This window comes from Cajanus cajan, chromosome 8, assembly GCF_000230855.2.
Source record: "Cajanus cajan strain Asha chromosome 8, NIPB_CcT2T_4, whole genome shotgun sequence".
NCBI lineage: Eukaryota > Viridiplantae > Streptophyta > Magnoliopsida > Fabales > Fabaceae > Cajanus > Cajanus cajan.
In genome coordinates, this window is record NC_138524.1 from 3911606 (window position 1) to 3932991 (window position 21386).

Here is a 21386-nt window from a genome sequence, read left to right on the forward strand (position 1 = left end):
ACAGTTCTTGTAGCAACTGTGGCTGATCTTTGTGACCGGACTGGAAACAAAGAATTGCTTTTCATTTTACTAAGGTGGCATTCAGGTTCCCCGAATTGCAGCACCTATACAGAAAACAATAAATATGTACTTTCACAGTCACAGACTCAGTCCCAGTAGTCACAGATATCAATAAAGTTCATAGTATTAAAAAAGTGTTAAAAATATTTTCTATCAAAATATAATTGTTGAAAAAAATTGAATATTATAATATACTCAATGTTGAAAAAGTTCTAAAAACATTGCACCAAAAATATTGAATAATGTAGAAAGGGTTAAAAAATAAAGTACATGGTATAAAAAAGTGTTAAAAATATTTATTAAAAAATATAATAGTTGAAAGATGTTTGAATAGTAAAATAAGTTTAACGTTAAAAGGTTCGGAAATATTGTTGAAAAAATTATTGAATAGTGTGGAAAAGGTTTAAAAATAGAGTTTATTGTGTGAAACATAGTGTTACAAATATTAAATAAGAAACTATAATTGTTGAAAAATATTTGAATAGAAAAAAAAATTCAATGTTGAAAAGGTTCAAAAATATTAATAAAAAAAGGGGAAAAAAGTATTTAAATCTCTTACACATCATTTTTTTTTGCAAATAAACACTACAAATTTTAAGTTTATTTCAATTGATTCTTAAATTTTGTTTTGTTAGTAAATAGACACCATAAATTATAATTTATCTTTAAACTTTACCAATTTTACAAATAAATACCTTGATTATAATTTTATCTTAATTATTTTTTTTGTAAGTCTCTTATATTACATTGAGATTAAATTACCAAGACAAAAAATATTAATCATTTATTTATTTTAAATCACACTTATTTATTAAATTTTTGGTACATATATCTAGTATTATTTTCATATATATTGAAATGCCATGTAATTTAGATGAAGAAAAAATCAAATAAAGACTTCTTTTTATTATTTTTGTCATTTTTTTAACTTGTATTTTTATTATATTTTGAAAAAAATAATTGTAACATAAAAAGAAAAAGATGAGTGAAAGATTGATATTTAAGATAAATAATTTAACACTAAATGGATAATATAAAACTTTATTAAAATAATAAATTATTAAATATCAAAATCAATTAGAATGAAATTAAAGTTGAGGGTGTTTATTTGCAAAAAAAAAAAAGAAAAGTTTAAGGATTAATTGAAACAAAATTAAAATTCATAGTTTATTTATAAATCAGATAAAGTTTAAGAATTGATTAATTAAGATAAAATAAAAGTCTATAATGTTCATTTGTAAAAAAAAATAAAAAATTAAGGTGGTTGATTAGTTTGTTTTTAATTTTAAATATAATGTGGATAAGATTAAAAAAAAAAAGTTCATTGGGTTAAAAGGTATTAAAATATTTTCTATGAAAATATAGTTGTACAAAAAAGTTTGAACAGTAAATTATACTCAAAGTTAATTTCTTTTTAAGTAAATTAATAAATAGGATGAAAAATGTTGAAAAATTAAGTTTATAGTTTAAAACAGTGTTAAAATTATTTTCTAAAAATATAATTGTTGAAAAAATGCTTAAATGGTCAAATTATATCAACGTTGAAGAAGTTCAAAAACATTGTGGAAAACGGGGAATAGTGTGAAAAAGTTTAAAAATAAAGTATATAATGTAGAAAAAGTGTGAAAAATATTTTCTAGGAAAATATAAGTGTTGAAAAAAGTTTGAATAAAAAGATATACTGGGCTATACTAAGTTCGCCTACTACCGTATAATATTAAGCATAGAATTGTTCAAAGTTATATTAATTAAGATATCTAAAGTAAATGAGTCATAAACAAAAGATTTTGTCTTTTAGACAAAACATAAATCTAATACATTGTAAAAAAAAAAGTTCAAAAAAAAAGTTCATATTATAAAATGAAGTTTTAAAAATATGAGAAATACTACCAACACAATTTTTTGACACATTAATTTATATTTTTTTTTAATTAGTTAAAATTTATTAAAAAAAAATATAAAAGGATTGTATGAGGAGTGTGTTGCTAACACTCCTCTAAAAATATTAATTAAGAAAATATAATAGTTGAAAAATGTTTGAGTCATAAAATAAAATCAACATTTAAGATGTGTCAAAAAAATGTTGAATAATGTGAAAAAGGTTCAAAATAAAGTTTATATAATAAAAAATATTTTTAAAAAATTCCTAAGAAAATATAGTTGTATAAAAAAATTAGAATAGAAAAATATTTCTCAACATTAAAAAGTTAAAAAAGGGGTTGAAAATGTTAAAAATAAACTTTATAGTATAAAAAGTTTTACCTTTTTTTAATAAAAATATAATAGATTAAAAATGTTGAATAGTAAATATAATCATAACATAGAAGAAATTCCAAAATATTGTTAAAAAAAGTTGAATAGTGTGAAAAAGTATAAAAATAAATTTCACACTGTAGAATAAGTTTGAAAAATATTGTATAAGAAAATATAATTAGTGAAAAAGTTTGAATAGTAGTAGGTACAAGGTAACTGGTAACAGGTAACGTGTAACGAGTAGTAAATAATAGGTAATAAGTAGTGTGTAGTAAGTAACAGATTATAGGTAACCAGTTACAAGTAGCATGTAACAAATAACAGATGGTTAACAAGTAACATGTAGTCAATAGTAAGTTACAAGTCACAGGTAACATATAACGCATAGCAGGTAACAAGTAACATATATTAGGTAACAAGTAGCAAGTTGTGAGTATTAGGTATCAAATAACATATAATAGGTAGCATGTATTGAGTATCAAATAGCAAGTAACAGATAATAGGTTGCATGTGACAGGTAGTAGGTGGTGGGTAACAAATTGTAGGTAACAAGTAGCAAATAATGAGTTGTAGGTGGTAGATAATAAGTAACAAATAATGGGTTGTAGGTAATAGGTAACAAGTAGCAAGTAACAAATAACAGGTATTGGGTAATGGATAACTGATAACAAATAACAGGTAACAGGTCGCAAGTAAAAGATAGTGGGTAATAAGTGACATATAACAACTAATGGGTACTAGGTAGCAAGTAACATGTAATAAATAACATATTGTTGGTAGCAAGTAATCACTAATAAGTAACGAATTGCATGTAGCCGATAACATGTGATAAGTTATAGGTAGCAAGTAGCAAATAACAAGTAGTGGAGTAATGAATTGTGTGTAGCTGTTAATATAAGGGATGTTAGCAATACACTCTCTAACACATTATTTTATATATACTCTCTCTAATTATCCATTGTGCGGTAATCATTTTTCATGTACTCCTAGATTAATTCACATGTGAGGACTTTATGCAAAAGATATATGACACCACATGCATATACAGATAAGAGCATAAGACTCTATGTGTCAAGTGCCTTGAGTTGTGTGCGTTTGTGTTTGAGATGTGACCTATGATGTGTTCTAGTGTTACAAAGGTTTCTTGTATATGTCTTAACATATATGAGATATATTCTCACTCCTCTATTTATAGAGGTGTTTATGGATCAAATTTTTGAAAAATTCAAATTGAACCAAACTGATCAATTTTATAAAAGTGGATTAGTTAATCGATTTGTTTGTTATAAAGTGGACTAGCTTGATTTTTTTAAAATATGGATAAATTTTTTTAAACTTGATCGGTTCAGTGTAGTGTAGTTATTTATTTTTTACTCATATATGGATTGATTTTTTAAAAAAATTAAATCGAACCGAACCAATTTATTTTTTAAAAATGAATCGGATAACTGGACCAATTTTATAAAATTGATTGATTCAGATTTTTTTTCAAAACGGATCAAAATTTTCAATACTGATCAGATCGGTTCAGATCAATTTAGATTTTTTCCACACCCTTGTCTATTTATGTTATTATTTGAGTTGATTGCAATATAGTGTGCATGATGAGGCTATAAGAGACAACTTAAGTTTCTTAATTTTTTTTATAGGTTGCTCTTATTAGTTTGTGATATTGAGATTGAGATTCAATTGTCTCGAGTATTATTTATGAACATGTTTCAACATGATTGATTTATGACTTTTAGTTGAAGAACATGTAAAGGTTGTTCTAGTGCTTAAATATCTTTATTTTCATATTTTATATTTTTTATATATCTAAATTGTATTTAGTAAAATTACATAATGCGATTCTTTTAATCATATGTTAAGCATTATTTATATTTGATTTTCGTGTTGCATTATAATTATTTAAGTTAAAATATTATGAAGCAGAAAGTTTTCTTGGATTTGAAATTTCAATTTACTTAATCTATAAGTTTTATAGATTAACCAAATTAAAAGTATTCGGTGAATAAATTTTTCATTTTTAGCGTATAACTCACAAAGTATAAGCAACTTTAAATAAAATAAAATAAGACTATTATTCATAAATTTCTTTATTACTACTATTTTGATTCACCTTCCAATCCAATGGATAGAAGAAAAAGTATGCTCACTTCACTTCATTTCCCGTCTAATTCCTCTTGCGGGGCCGTGCCTGGTGTATATCCATCCATAGTACCCTCTGCTTCAGAAAAGTGATTATTGTATTTTTTATTTTATAAAAGTAATAATTGCATTATAACTGTCTTTATTTTTTATTTAAAAAAAAAAAGAGATAAAATGTTTTGAAAAGAGACAAGTTTCTCGAGGAAGGATCCAAAGGCAATGAATGGTTATAGTTTTGCAGAAGTTGTTGATGGCAGTGGTAATGGTATGAGACTAGATTCAATTCATTCGCTCCTCTCTTCTCCTCAGAGAATTTGAATCGATCAAATTCAAATGGACGCTATCAGAAAGCAAGCATCGAAGCTTCGGGAACAGGTCGCTCGCCAGCAACAGGTTCTCACACTCTTCACCAGATCCTTCACCTTCTCCGTTCTTTCTCTGAATTTCGTTATACCTTCTCACGCTTTTCGTTCCGTTTGCTATGTATCGTTGCTATTTTCCGATGCAATTTTCGTTTAACTCCTCGTAATTGTTATTCTCGTGAATATGAATCATGTTATACCGCGGAGTGTTGGATCTAATCGAATTCCGCACTTGCATTGCGGAAATCAATAAATAAATAAAACGTTGATTAGAGTTGAATTTTAAATCGGTATCTTATCTTGCTTACGCGTTGAGCTCGGTAGCTGAATTCAGCCTCACCGAGCAATGCGCATGTATATGTTTCCATCTCGTTTACGGACAAAACTTAGATGCAGTTTCACATCTGTGATGCATGTACTTTTAGTGTTCTTCAATTAAATTTGGTGTTTCACATCGTCGATGCATGTACTAGAGGTTTCTATTATTGGTCAATATAGATTTAAGAGGTGAAACTACAATTATGATGGAAAAACAACACAAAAATTGGTCAATATGAAGCTACAATTATGATGCGAAAACAACATAAAAATCACATACAGAACTATATCTAAGATTTATCCTTCATTAATTGTGAAGATTTTCATTTCCCTTTTTATTCCTGTTACTCAAAGGTTACTTCGTTTTGATTAGTTCATTTGAATCATTTCTCAATTATCAACTTGCTAATGAAAATTCAGAATTATTGCTATTTAGGCTGTTCTGAAACAGTTTGGAGGTGGCGGTTATGGAGGTTCAGATAATGTGGTTACCGATGGAGTGGAGCTGCAGCTACACCAGAAACTTGAGAGACTTTATATATCAACACGTGCGGGGAAGGTTAGTTGGTTCTTTGATTTCAATTCTTTGTTTCCATTCATAGTTCCTGTTGATTTATCCCGTCTCCCTTCGGCTGATAATAGCTTCTAATGTGATTTCAGCATTATCAAAGGGATATTGTTCGTGGTGTAGAAGGTTATATTGTTACTGGGTCCAAGCAAGTGGAAATAGGTGCATAACATTGGTTACGAAGCATTTATAGAAGTTTGTTGCTGTTAGTTAGCATAAAATATTGTTATTGAACTCTATGCATGTTATGTAACAGGAGCAAAGTTGTCGGAAGATAGCAGGAAATATGGTGCAGAAAATACATGTACCAGTGGTACTACATTGTGTAGAGCTGCACTAAGTTTTGCACGAGCCCATGCTCAAATGGAGAAGGAGCGGGGAAACATGCTAAAAGCTCTTGGTACACAGGTATTATATACTTCTTGAAATGTAAATATGCTTGCGTATGTGGAGTGTTTATGGACGAATTCATTGGGCAGTACTTGCAGTTGCAAGATTGTAAGACTCAAGTCTGACTTCACAGAAGTTATGATGGTGCTTTCCCCCTAACTGAACAGGTTTACTGAATATGAATGAGATTTACGGATATATAAGTCTATTTAATCTAATAGGAATATGTATGCCATGTCCTAATTACATCATGAGTAGAATTTAATTGCCACACTCGTATACTGAGTTCATCAATCTCACTATTCCTACCGGTGGCTCATATTGTTTTCTGTGCTTGCCATCTCAGCCTAATGATTATGTGATTAGGTTGCAGAGCCCTTAAGGGCAATGGTTGTGGGAGCTCCATTGGAAGATGCCCGGCATCTTGCTCAACGTTATGACAGAATGCGACAGGAAGCTGAAGGCCAGGTATTCTAGAATTTATCTTTCATTTAACTTTTCCAAACATGTTAGACGTACTTTTTCATTTGTCACCTGCTTTTCGTAGTCTTTGTCTTCTGTGTTTTCATACATGTTTCATTAAGTATTATTTATTACTATCTTGAGGTTAATTGCTCTGCCTTTTGTACCTAGACAGGCTATTGAAGTTTCTAAACGCCAGGCAAAAGTTAGAGAAATGCCACCCAATGCTGAGAATGCTATGAAATTAGAAGCAGCAGAAGCAAAGCTGCAAGATCTGAAGACAAACATGACCATACTGGGGAAGGAAGCGGCTGCAGCATTGGCTGCTGTTGAAGCACAGCAACAGAGGTTAACTCTTCAGCGTCTTATAGCTATGGTATTGCAGTTTGCCCTCGTGAATTAGAATTATGATTCTGCAATTCTTCAATTTAGTGAAACCTTGGATCAGAGTAATAAAAAAACCACAACTTACTAATTGATCCCAACTTTATTTCTACTTATGAAGGTTGAAGCAGAGCGTGCCTATCATCAAATAGTCCTCCAAATACTTGATCAGCTAGAGGGAGAGGTAAGCATTCATGTCACTTAGTCATTTTACCATTTATTCCCTGCCGAAGCCAAATTTACCATTTGACAGATACGTAATTTTCTTTTGTTATAAACACATGATTTCGTGCTATTATGTATATTTAATGATAGATGATATCAGAACGACGACGAATTGAAACCCCTCCAACTCCTAGTCTGGATAACAGCATGCCACCACCTCCATCATATGAAGAAGTAAATGGTGTCTATGCTTCTCAAACACACAATGGATCAACAGATAGCATGGGTTACTTCTTGGGAGAGGTTATTACGAGATTGTTTCTACTTTCTTGTAAACTAGTGACTTCTTTTGTAACTTTTGTGACAGGTGACTGATTTCTTCTTTTTGTAACTTTGCTCTTCTTCCAGGTTTTATTTCCATATTCTGCTGTATCTGAAGTGGAGCTGAATCTATCAGTTGGTGATTACATTGTTGTTCGAAAGGTTAATAGCTTTCTGCATCTGGATATAATTATAATTTATGTTGAACCACAGAATGGCTTATCTTGAACTCTACCCCCTCCGGTTGAGGATGCCTAGATGGATTGCTTTGTATTTTCAATCATCATTTCACTTATGGTAACAAATTAGGATTATTTCGAAAACTGATACGTGAATAACCAAGTAGAATGCATTTATACTATTATCATGCAATTGTGAAGCCCTTCAAAACAAAATTAATGGCCTGTTTAGATAAATTTTTCCAGAAACACTTATAGGAGAGAAAAATAGAAAGGAAAAATGAAATAAATTTTTCCATAAATTAAAATTAGTTTATGCATAAGTTAATTTGTGTAAGTTTTTCTTCCATTAGTTTCTTCTAAATCTTACTTTTAATTCATACATAAACTAATTTTAACTTATGAAGGTTATTTTGATTTTACTCCTTATTTTTCTGTATTATAAATGTTTTTGGTGAATCTTATCCAAACATGCTCTTAGACGGAATTGATAACCTGATATGAAGTCAGAACATGATTAATTAAATTATCTCCCATTCATCACCGATTGACTGTTAGCGCAGTTGTGTTTCTGCTAGTGGCTGACATTAAACTTTGTTTTTAAGTTGGTCTATTTCGCAATCCCGTTACGATGGTCTGATTTTCGTTTGACATTATTTTGTTGGTTGTGGTTTTAACAGGTGACAAACAGCGGGTGGGCCGAGGGTGAATGCAAAGGCAAGGCAGGTTGGTTTCCATTTAGTTATATTGAAAGGAGGGAGCGGGTTCTTGCAAGTAAGGTGGCTGAAGTGTTTTAAGTTTTCCGGTTGGGTTGGTTTCTTAACCTGCGAATTTTGTGTGTATGTTTTGATTTTGCAACACAAATTGATTTGTGATATAGATGGCAACTTTTCCCCTGTGATTATCATTTAGAATTTATATATGAATAGTTTGTTATCCATTTTTATTTTATTGCATTCAACTTGTATCTTTATTGGTCTGTTTATGCGACTTCGGCCAACTGCTTGTGTTTGAGTGAACATTTACAAACTTGATTTTGAAAAAAAAAATGATTTTATGAAATTGATCTCGGTTAAAATTTATATTGAAGTGAAATGATTTATGTTCGAATATTTTTACTTTAAAAGATAGTAAAACTCCTTGAAAATTTTGATCCAACATAAAAATTACTTAAAATTGTTTCAACTAAAAATTAACTTTAGATCTATATTCAAATTCTTAATCTGAGACCAAACATATGAATATTTATGAATATTTATCTAAAATTATGTTAGTTGATTTTTTTAACGTGATTTTAGACGATCTATAATATGGATGTTTTAATATTTATGTTGGGACATCTAAAATCACATTAAAATATCAACTAGATTTTAGATAAATATTTGCATTTATATATATATATATATATATATATATATTACACATACTAAAATATACTTAACCAGTGAAATTACATAAAACTTTACCATACTGTTCATAAAAGGAAAAACAATCAATTTCCAAAATAAGGGTTTGATGAAAACAATTCTTAATGTCCATATTTCAATCTCATTTTAATAAATGAAATCATACAAAATTGGTATGTTAATTACAAAAAAGGAACCTGTCTTTTTTACCCACCTCTCAAACAATTCAAATAAGAAAAAATTAGTTATGCATAAAAAAATGAGAAAAAAATTAGTTTCCATTGAGATTTAATGTCATTATAACAAAAGCACTAACGTAATACAAAAAGAGAAATTGCATAACTAAATGGAATCAATAAAAGTTATAGGATAAAATCAAAACTAAAAATTAAAGGATGAAACTACTAATTTTACCTTAAGTAAATATATTTGTATGTTCCGCTCTTCTTATTACTTATTAAATCAAATATTTAATTGAATCTGTTTTTTAAAAGTTGTTTCAAAATTGTACAGACATATAACTTACGTCACACGTCTAACTTATGCTACTTTATTTTAGAGTGGTTACTTTTTAAAAGTCTTTATTTAACCGCAGCCTTCAACTCAAATATTAGTAATGTATTAGTAAAGCGTATAGGGAAATTGATAATTTCTAAATATTTACGTCATTAACCTCTCCAATTCAATGGCCATCCAAGCCAAGACTAGAGGATTAACTTAAATTTTTTAACTTTGATTGGCCACGGTCGTATTACAATGGGTTGTGTAAATCCAACAATTGTGAATTTTCAAAGAGTCTTGATCTCAATAATTTTCTATGCGTATTATCGGATCAAAAACCTCGACATTTTTCTTCTAATTTTGGCATTCACACGCTACTTTAACAATGACGGGAAAATAAGGAGGGGGTAGTCATCTCTGGTATTCCAACTTTATCCGTCAATACAATCATCATCCTATAACACGCATAATAATGATAATTTCCGGAATGAACGTAGGGGTAGGGTAAAACCCTACACAGGAAGCTACCGTCACTACGACTACTTTTCCAATTAAAATACACGATTGTCAACTGCAGTCATCATAAAATTCCTTGCAAGCGTGCAAATTCAAATTCAAATTCCATGGACACCTTAATTGTTTCAATCTCCTCAATTTTTGTTTATCCTTGGTGAAAAACAAAGGCTTTTAACTCTCGAATACAGGCTAGATACATACTAAAAAGTACTGAAATGGACCCAAATTAGGTATTTACTTACTCTTTTTTTTTTTCAAAATATTTTGGTACATACTCACGAGTACCCAACGGTGTACGTGTATTATTTTGGAGTACTTGTGCTTCAGAGATCATCGCTATCCATGTTCAGAAAGGCATGGCTAGTTACTACAAAAAAAAAAAATTAAAAAAAAAAAAAAAGAGTGAACAATTTTACAGATAAGGACAATTGTTCTTACAATTTCAACCATGCTATTAGTGTATCATTGGTATCTGTGTTTGGAAAGGCAAGAAAGCAAGGCAATGGTTCTTACAATTTCAACCGTACATTAAAATAAACAATAGAACTTACTATTTATTATGGTGGTTAGCAGACAGATAAGCAAAAGTGATGGAAATCAAGATGATCAGTATGACAATCTGCAGGAATAGTTTAAGTCAGTGTATATTCTCAGAAATACAGCATCTAGTTTTTTTAAATTTAAAAAAAAAAAAGTAAAAAGTAAAAACGTACCATGGTTGAGCCATATCCATTTTCATTCTTCAGAATGTAAGATTTCCTGCTTAAATCAAATGAAAGGTTTGTTAGTCAGTCAATGAAAAAATATACTTTCGAAACTACTAGGTTATGTGCATGCCTTTTACTCAAGAGACCAGATTCTCTGCAAGTTTTCTGTATCGCTTCAAGCCTGCTCAATGTTTTTGTTGCATTGGGATCATTTTTGTCAACCTACATTAGAAAATACTGAACCAGTTTAGCTGGAAAAGGTCAGCTTTAACAGGATGCTCTTGAAACTGAATATCTTTAGTTTTATGGTGGATGGAATGTAATACAGCAATAGGGAAAAAAAACTGCAACAAGATCTGCATTTTAAAATTTTGGATACTCAATTATCTTCTACTTTAGGTCAATGAAATGAAAGGCGAGGATCAAGTGTTATTTATTCGCTATTTCCGCGGGGAAATGCACCCAACCGGGAAAATTTTCAACTTGTGTGCATCAAGTCATTGATGAACAAAAGTCGGAAGACCAAGCAAGGTATTGTTTTCTAATAGCATGGCTGTAAAAAAAAATGTGATCCTTTAACAGTTTATTCATGATAGAATAACCTAGGCAAGCAAAGAATAGAGAGACTTTTTGTTAGACTCTAACTGGCTTAATTGTTCAGTCAACAACTTCACATATTAATTGTAATATTGCTACCAACTGCATAGGTTGTCAAACCCGAGAGTCAACATAAACTCAGCTTCCGTAGGCTCAACTTGTAAGCTCATATGCGTTTATCAAATATGAAAAATAATATTAAAAAAAATATTAATGATATATATGTATATATATATATATATATATGCATAATACCTTTAACACAACAACAATTCAGCATTCCAACTTCAATAAAGTAAATTAGAAAAATAAATTAAAAAGTGTGATAGTACATTAATATTAAACAAGATCAAACTACATAAATGACCAATCCATACATAAATTCAAAACAAGAGTTAATTCTTTCTAACCATTTGAGCCCTAGTAAAATGTTAGATTTACAATGGCTTCAAAAACAATGCATGAGTAGCATAAAACACGGCTGCTATGGGGGAAAGAATTACATTTGATTTCAAACTCATTGTTTTGTTTCTTGCCTCGAAAGTTTATGTAAGTTTTCATGAGTTAACCTGAATTTATCTTGGAAAGGATTTGACAACTAGTTAACTTATTTTCGCTATCTAGAATCATAAAGTCACAAGAGTCAACAAGTTAGCTTGAGAGTTTGACAACAATGATTGCAACTATATTATTGCAAGAAATATGGGTTTACATATATAAAAAATTCATATACAAGAGTCCAAGTGCAAACTACTCTTCCCATTTACAACACATTATTTTTTCCAAAAATTAATTTGCCATTATAATGTTTGATGTTATAAAACATACAATATGAAGTAGGAACATTATCCATTGTAGAATGCAACATGAGTAGCATTTACATTCTTCTGTTGCAAACCTAATCATACTGTCTTTAGGTAAACAAAAGATTCATACCTTGGACTCCAACATAGAAGCAAAATCAAAGAAAGCACCATAGACATCAGCCATTGTCTTTGTTCGGTCAATCACTTTGGCAGTTAAACCTATAAATTGAAAACAAAATGAAGAAATAATAGCTAGTTTGATATTACACACAGAGTAACAGCAGACAACAAACTCAAGCACCAATAGCTACATGTTGATCCTTTTTAATTCCCAGGAAAAAAATATATCTGAAAGGAAATGATAAATGAATATATATCTTGGTTAAGATATTATCTTATGTTCACTTCAAAACTAGGGATTTCCATCACTCCTGGCCTATAAACTCAAAAGTATATGCCACTGGCCACTCTTTCCAAGTTCAAACTGCCTTTCCATCACTTAACCAGCATCCGTAAGAGGAGAATGCTACAAGATATGTGTGCTAATAGTTGCAAAGTATTTAGATTTGAATATTTGAACGTCCAAGATACAATCACAGAATCCAACATATAAAATTACATTGCACAGGTTCATTGTACAAAACTTACGTTTGACACAACTGCATATGCGAATTCCATAACAAACAGATTCCAAGTAATTTTGTGGAGATTGATTCAGCATGAAATAACATGAAATCTAAATTGCAGCAATTCACTATTCCTAAGACTTCAAAGACATGGCTCAAAATTGCAGCAATTTTTGGCTGTGTTAAGCATGGCTCAAAATCAAATCACAAGGAACAAAACATTTGTTCTTACCGCGCCTCATTTTAACTACACCTCTGAAGACCTCAATGTTGTTGTAGCACAATGCAAGTGTTCCAATTGCCATAATCTGCCACAGTATAAGTCAAATAACCCTTAGTGGGGTCAAATTATTAAAATAACTATTGCCATGTACATTATAATTAAACAAAAAATGTGAATGAACTAACCCCGTTTTCCCCCCAAAAAAAAATCTAGATGTATAAAGAAAAATAAGTTCCACATCATAACATCAGATTGAACCAAGTAAATCCACAACAAAAGTACTGTAGCTTGTTTTAATCCAAATTGGAGGCTAACACCTATGTATGGCCCAGGCAGCTTTCTTAATCCACACTATATTAACAGAAATCAGCAATGCTTTATAGCTTAAACCCTTGAACACTCATGATCTAGCACATCCCTAAACCTTAGGAAGATCTACACTCTTGCATTTGTTGCACATTAAATTTCAATTAAAATTTTCTGTTTCGAGGTACACCACTAAGTTTCTGCAAAACACTATAAATATTTGTATAATAGTGGTTATTATCACACATCTTTCGGACTGTGTTAAACAAAAAACTTAAAAAGAAACTGAAAGAACATCATAGTTGTTTTTCATTTTTTATTTGAACTTGAATAGAAAGCTGCTAATGAAATAATGATTCAACTCTACTGAAACATAACATGATATGCAGATAATATAAAACATGCTGATAAATGACGGTATATCATTGCAAGACAAGCGACATGAACTGAATAACAGTTAAATCTTAAATCAGAAGTAATAAGTAAATGAACATCACCTGGGGTATAGCACAAAAGCGAAATATTGCCAAGTCTCGTAAAGCAGACATGTATTTTAAACAATCTTCACCATGCATCAGAGCATTAGTGACCATGTCATTTAAGCATTGCACTGCCTTAACAGAGTTCTCCTCAGATTTCAAATCCTGGATTATAAAATTTAAATTGGAGCAACAAAGAAGAAAATAATACGTGAGCACACCTGGACAGGGAAACAATTTAAAAAGGTATTCATGTCTGTAAAAAAAATGTGACAGAAAAGTTGATTTCACTACTACACCATCAAGTAATAAGAAATTCACGTGATATTAATGAAATAGCCAATGGGGGAGAAAGAGGCAAAAGAATGATTATTGCTAGACCAAGTGCCCCTTCAGTTTAGAGTTTGATAGAATTGATTCTGATGAAATTGATTTTAAACTGTTGAATATAATTGATATGTGTGCATAAATTAATCTCAACCACATATTTGCCTTTGAAGGTGTTTTTCCATTGGAAAATGCAAGAATTGATTTTCTAACTTTTCAAACGAAATGAGGCTACATATACATCCTAATGTATAGAGCCTAACCTCAAGTTTGTTAACATATTTACTCCAAATCTGCCGTGGCCAAAACATGCGTGACTTGGGGATCTCATTGATGTCTTCCAGATAATCTCGAATAATGTTTGTTTTCTGCAATCTCAAAAGGTAATCTGAAATGTAAGTAAGCAATTGCAACAATTCTGTTATATATATATATATATATACACACACACACGTGTGTGTGTGTGTGTGACTATCAGGATACCTGAAGAAACAAGCCCATTGAATTGGAAAGGGAATCTGATGCCAGATCTTCTGAACCAGAGGCATGGAAAAGTTTTGATAAACCCAGTCCAACAAGTCCTGCCACGTAGTGACAATATTCATCGTAGTCATCAATTGTTTCTACCTGAAAATTTTATATAAAAATAAATAAAATCTCTGGCATAAATCAAGATGATCTTTCTATGTTGAAAGAATGGCAGAATTCCCTTCACAGCATAGTGCTCTCTGTAAATCAGAATTTAGGATAGATGCACCGATAATAATTATAATAACAGTATAACATCCAATGATTAAGAAAATGTTGTGTTGAAATAAAACTACTAGACTATCACTTTTCAAGACCTTTCATTATACTGCCCCTCTCACTAAATTTTCATCTACCTAATTGAAGCACCAAAAATCATTAAAAAAACCAACATTAAAAACCAGAAACCAGCAGATAGAGACATCATTCAAAGGAATAACAAACTTTACATAATGTCATATCAGTCAGAGGTTAACAATATTAACTATAACTAAGTTAATGAAAGGAATATATGCAAAGTAGAAGCCATGTGTGACAAACCTCCTTGCAAATAAATTTGGCCATTCCAGCACCCATTCTTTTGGCAATGTCCTCAATTGCTTCCTGATAGCTGTAAAAATCATTGACCAACTTTCAATTTTTTGTCATAGAATGCACAGCCATAACTAATTACATAAATACATGAGAAAAACTAATAAATGCAGCGAATCTATAGTCCATATACACATCTCACAGACTTAGCTCAGTTGTGAAATATCTTCAATTTGAACAATATGAATACAGAGACCTTAAAAAGTATTTTTACATGTAATCCTACCAAAGACAAAGTGGAATGTAACTAGCAATAGACAGATAACCAGATGTTTCGATAATAACTTGTGAAAAAATACAAAATAAAACCTCTATGATATAACATGGAAACAATTCATAATTCTTATCGATCATAAACACAAAGCACCATACGTATCCATCAATAATCAACATAATAAGTAATTTCATTAAAAGGTGCGTGACTTTGACAACCTACACACCAACAACATGTCACAGCTGTTCTGTATGGAAATTCCAGACTTAGCTCAGTTGTAAAATATCTTCAATTTGAACAATACAAATACACAGAGACAAATTATATAATGAAACCCCCTTTAAACCTTAAAAAGTATTTTTACGTGTAACCAAGTGGAATGTAACTAGCAATGGACAGATAACCAGATGTTACGGTAATAGCTTGTGAAAAAATACAAATACAAAAACCTCTATGATGTAACATGGAAACAATTCATAATTCTTATCAATCACAAACACAAAGCACCATAGGTATCCATCAATAATCAACATAATAAATAATTTCATTAAAAGGAGCATGACTTTGACAATCTACACCAAAAAAAACATGTCACAACAGTTCTGTGTCCAAATTTTGAAATTCCAGACAGAAAAGGGATAACAAATTGAATCTCACAAATGTTATTCACAAACTAACTCTAAATGAAATTAGTAACGTGTCTTAATGATACAGTACCCCCACCCCCCAAACAAAAAAATTTCCCTAAGAGGAATAAACAATAACATAAAAATCAAAGGGTTGCTTCTGATAGGATCAAGGATGGAAACAAACAGCAACTCGATAACCACATATGCAGCAGAATATTAAAGTTAAATTTAGGTAAATATGCAAGGAAAATAACTGACTTCTTTCCAAGTTCCAGAAAAGCAGTTGAAACGTGATGAAACTGGTCCATTAAAACTTTGTACTCCTTTGTGCCACCTTGATACATTAGAAACAATTAGCGTACAGATCAGCATCAATAATTCATGCACATATACAATAAAATCATTATCCTTATCATTGATAATGGTTGTCTTTAATATCATTAAAAAGCAATTGCTATGGGTATGTAGTTTAAAATCCAATCTGATTTCTGAAAAACTAGATCGATGTGGTTAAATTGAATACTTCCTGCTTTAAGAAACAACTGATAGGAAGACGGTTGTTCAAATTGTATTGGATCTTATCTTGGCAAGAAATTAAAAAAAATAAAATAAAATAAAGAGCAAAAAGAATGACACTCACATGAAAAGTGCCAATCACGATCGTAAACATGACTATGAAAAGCTATCAGTATTGGCACCTTAACATCTGTAGCTATGCTAGTATCATCCTCTGTCAACAACAAAAAAATGGTTACAACCATATAGATAGTCTTTTAATTTCTAAAGAATGGAAAAGCTATCCTATAGAACTGTTTGAGGTTAAAACATACATCATTCAAAGGCAATAGCTACAACAGGCAGCAAATTAATAGAGGCTTAGAATAGTTTCGGCGTAAGTCAATTATGCGTGCCTTGTACAATATTTATGCTCTTTTAGAACGTGCAAGAACCTCCAAAAATATTTATAAAAAAAAAAAAAAAAAAAAAAAAAAAAAAACTCGTGTAACTGTTCTTCTGTTCACTTTTCATTTTCAAAAGCTTCATAAAAGAACTGAATCTTAAATTTATTCCCTAAGCGGTAAGACGATAACATCAATCCCTGCGCAGCATTCAACGCTTGAAAAAAAAAAACAAATAAAGAAACAAGTGAAAATCAAACACCGAACAACCAGGTCATCAACACAGCGTAGTTAATTAAAACCAAGACCTATCATTCATAATCTAAGCAACAGAGTATCGACAATAAACAGCGCGATGCTTCAAATCGAAGATACGAATACAAACCAACGGTGTCGAGCGCTCGAAGAACCAAATAGAATATGCAAACCTGCAAAAACAAAACAAAAAACAAGGTCAATTAAGTAAAACGCCGAATCAAGCGCAGAAGCAACGCACAGCGTAAATGAGAGGGGAAATGCAAGGAACGCGGAACTAACGGCGTTGCGAAGTTCGGTACCGAGTTGCTGAATGACGAATGCGAAGCTTCGAGAAACCTTGTGGAGCATAGTGTAGCAGAAGGCCCAGTGTGGCTCCGGCGGGATCTGCTTTTCAGCGTTTCTCGCCGCCATTTTCAGCTTCATCAGCGGGTAGAAGTCATCTGGATGCTTCAGAATCGCTCCCAAACTCCCCATGCTTTCTGTAATTCGAGTTTCGATGACCACGATTCGCGTTCGATTGAGTCCTTGTTCTCACTATACTGTGGATCTTCGCACGCGAATCGCGACGATGGTGGTGGCTTCTTCGCCTATCTGCGTGTGTGTGTGCGCGCGCCCCTCGTGATTGTGGCAATTATGGAAAACAAGTTTGAATTTATATACTGTTGAAGATATTTCGCATCGTTAAAATGCACGTTTTGTCACTTGGTTCCGCATTTTTGCAGTGACCACAATGCCATTGACAAGTCTTCAATTTATTCCGATATTTATTATTAGGCTGACCTATTAGTTAAAACTTAAATGCCGTTTCTTACATGATGATGAAACACTTCCTGAAAAATATCCAAATTAAAATCGGAATTTTATGAGTTTTAATATTTACCTTATATTTCCCTTCAAAAAATATTTACCTTATATTCATCTAAATATTTATTTTATATCGTTATAAATTATAATTAAAAATATTTTTGAATGTATAAACTATATCATAATTAAAGTTAATAATAAATAAATATTTTTAATATATGAATTATATTTTAGATTTATAATAAATAATTTATAATTTATATTGAAATATATGGTTTTTTTTAATTATCTATAATTTTTTCTTAAAATATTATAATTAATATAAAATTAACAAATAAATAAATTGAAAGTGATACCGGAACTTGAGAAAAAACAAAAAAATTTAATCTCATTATAAAAAAATAGTTAAAACTTCTTTTTTAGTTAAAAATAATAAAACATTTAAAGAAATGTTTACCTATACAGACAAAATATCATCTCTTACATAAATGATTTCTCGAAATCGTACACATGCATTAACGAATTAGAATAAATAAAGCATAACTACTCCTTTCACAATATTTAATTACTTAATTCATCAAAATTGTAAAATTGATTAAGTTAGATGATAATTAATTTTATACTTTCTCTATTTCGTTTTATAACACGTTTAGTGATGAAAAAACGGTTCTAAATTGATTTTCATTTTATAAAATTAATAAAATATCTAATATTTGGCTCAAATATTTTTTTTATTTTTTTAAAATATAATAGTTATGCGATTTTAATCCATCAAATTTTAATTGAATGATTTTAATTTCTTAAATATCACAATAATATAATTTGACCTCTTTGTTTTTAATTGATGAATTTTAACTTCTCAAGTACCATAATTTTATAATTTTAGTCTATCACAATTAAATAAATTTTTTACCTATTTAAATTACATTTATTCATAATTTTAGTAATAATAAATATATATCATTTAATACATTATTAAACATTATAATATATGTAATTTAAATAAGTCAAAAATTATACAATTGTAATACTTGAAAAACTAAAACTGCTTAATTAGAACCTTAGGAATCAAAAACACAATAGAGTTTAAATAAATTTTTTTATTATACCTTTAGAGACAAAACTCTCTATTTGAAGTTATGTCCGACGTCACGAAGGCACACCTAGCGTCATATAAAAAATCTGCTATGACAATCTTCAAAAATTGCTTAAAGAACTTAAAAAATAAAAAATCTAAAGCACGCAAAGCATCCAACAATCAATTCAAGTCATGTATGACTCATAATCAAGCCAAAACAACTCATGCAACATCATATAAACTTAAATCACCAAAGTTCACATTGACACCCAAGAACACCAAAACCCTTGACCCTCCAATATGATTTCAACCACATTTTGCTCATATTTGATGAAAACAACGACACAATTCGTCAATCGATCAAACAATTTGTTCTAGCTTCCCTTACCTCAAACTCCAAGCAATATGGGAATGTGGAAAAAAGAAAATATGAACTTTCGAGCTCCGCACTCTTCCAATTTAGATTCTATACTTCCAAATACTTAAATTGCTACCTCAAGGACCTAAGAAACCTTTCATGCCTCCAAGAAATCCAAAATGAAGAAGAAAAAGTCAGAATCTCTAAAGCCTAACTCTTTTGTTTATCTGTATAATTCATTAAGAATAAACTTACGAAGTTCAATTCTAAAAGGAAACTACTCATACTCTTTTACCTCAAGGTCAACTGGACCACAAATCAGAGGCCTTTCACTCTATGGATCACTCTACAACCCTCAATTACCTGAAAATTAATTAGTTAGCTTAAAGTGATACATACATACATACATACACACACACACACACATATATATATATATATATATATATATATATATATATATATATATATTATAAATAATTAAATATTTAAAGTATTTAAATGTATTATTATATAAACACTTATAAGATATGTTTTTTATTTTTAAATTTTATAAAAAAATATTATTTAAAATAGTCATTTATCTTATGATTATACAATTTAAATATTAGTAAATCTATATATATATATATATATATATATATATATATATAAACTCCAAAAGAAGTGTATTTCACGCTAGTATAAGTCAATTTATATTTTATAAAAAATGACAATCAAGATATTAAATTACTCGTGAAAAAGTATTTAAATTTAACATATAAAATATAAATATTAAAATATTTCAATTTAAACATATTAGGTCAATAATTTTATTAATAAAGAAATGTTATACTTTTTGTAATGAATAATGGAAAAAATAATTTAATCGGGATTACATTTTTTACAACTTATATACTTTTTTTTTTTTTAAGAATCCAAGGTGTGAATATAAATTTTTGATCTGTTATTTTCCTTATCACCATCTTTTTACTGTTGAACTTGAAGTAAAAAAAAATTAAATATTAAGTATTGGTATAAAACTTTAAAAAAAATGACATGCATGTAATTTTAAAATAAACAAATAAATAAATAAATAAACTCCTCTCTGGGAGTATAATTAATAACATGCAGTAGCTCAAGACACACAAAAGTCGTAGGCGCAATATTGTCATCGAGCACAGTGCACTTAATTATCATTACTGTATCATTAAGGTTATAAACTAATGGGTTATCTTAATTTAATACTGAAGTTGAGTTTTTTTTACACATATGTGTACTTATACTATAGAGGAAACTATTTTAATTGGTATTCACATTTTTTTTACAATTTAATCTTTAAAATTATCTCTTAAATGATTTTTTCTACTATTTTAACAACTATTCTTATAATTATAACTAATAAAAATTTGTTTACATATTTTATTACTTTATTTTTAAAAAATACAAAGAAACACAAAATATTTTTAATACGCTAGTTAATAAAAAAAAAAATTATCTCGCTTAACAGGTATTTTTTTCTTACTTTATCCTCGGTAATAATAATATGTTTCTCTCTCTTTTTTTTTATTTTTTTAAACTGAATAAGTGTTTTTTTTTCTCTCACTAGTCTAGGGAAATTTTTTTTGTCCATTTTTTTTAAGACAAATTTATTTTTATATTAATTTTTTTACTAATATATATTTAAAAGACAAAATAAGAAAAATATGTGTAAAAAAAATCTTCTTTTTAAATTAAAATAATAACTCATGATTATTTATTTTTTACAAAAATACTATTTGATTTTATTTTTTCATGGAGATATGAAATATTTTTCTTTGCTAGTTATTAATAAAAGAAATCATCTTATTTTATGTACATATTTTAAAAAAAATTATTTTTATAATTTTCTCTTAAATTACTCTCTCTCCCTGTGTTTTTTTTTTATTTTATAAATATTCTCAC

At 29.5% G+C, this 21386-nt stretch overlaps 2 protein-coding genes across 2 annotated transcripts; one reads left to right on the forward strand and one right to left on the reverse strand.

Annotated features, from left to right (window-relative positions):
* The first annotated feature begins 4543 nt into the window (after positions 1–4543).
* Positions 4544–8556, forward strand: LOC109818401 (SH3 domain-containing protein 2). The gene is made up of 10 exons (XM_020383854.3): positions 4544–4854; positions 5578–5700; positions 5802–5871; positions 5966–6117; positions 6466–6567; positions 6737–6937; positions 7067–7129; positions 7261–7413; positions 7519–7593; positions 8291–8556. The coding sequence occupies exons 1-10, from the start codon at positions 4795–4797 to the stop codon at positions 8405–8407; spliced, it is 1116 nt and encodes a 371-aa protein (XP_020239443.1). The 5' UTR covers positions 4544–4794; the 3' UTR covers positions 8408–8556.
* A 1525-nt stretch (positions 8557–10081) lies between these two features.
* LOC109818400 (squalene synthase 2) lies at positions 10082–17906 on the reverse strand. Its single transcript, XM_020383853.3, has 14 exons — positions 17503–17906; positions 17351–17393; positions 16707–16796; positions 16325–16400; positions 15173–15242; positions 14588–14731; positions 14368–14472; positions 13796–13942; positions 13002–13077; positions 12274–12362; positions 10871–10962; positions 10747–10792; positions 10585–10652; positions 10082–10400 (listed from the first exon to the last, which is right to left on the reverse strand). The coding sequence occupies exons 1-14, from the start codon at positions 17695–17697 to the stop codon at positions 10394–10396; spliced, it is 1248 nt and encodes a 415-aa protein (XP_020239442.1). The 5' UTR covers positions 17698–17906; the 3' UTR covers positions 10082–10393.
* Between the last annotated feature and the right edge of the window lie 3480 nt (positions 17907–21386).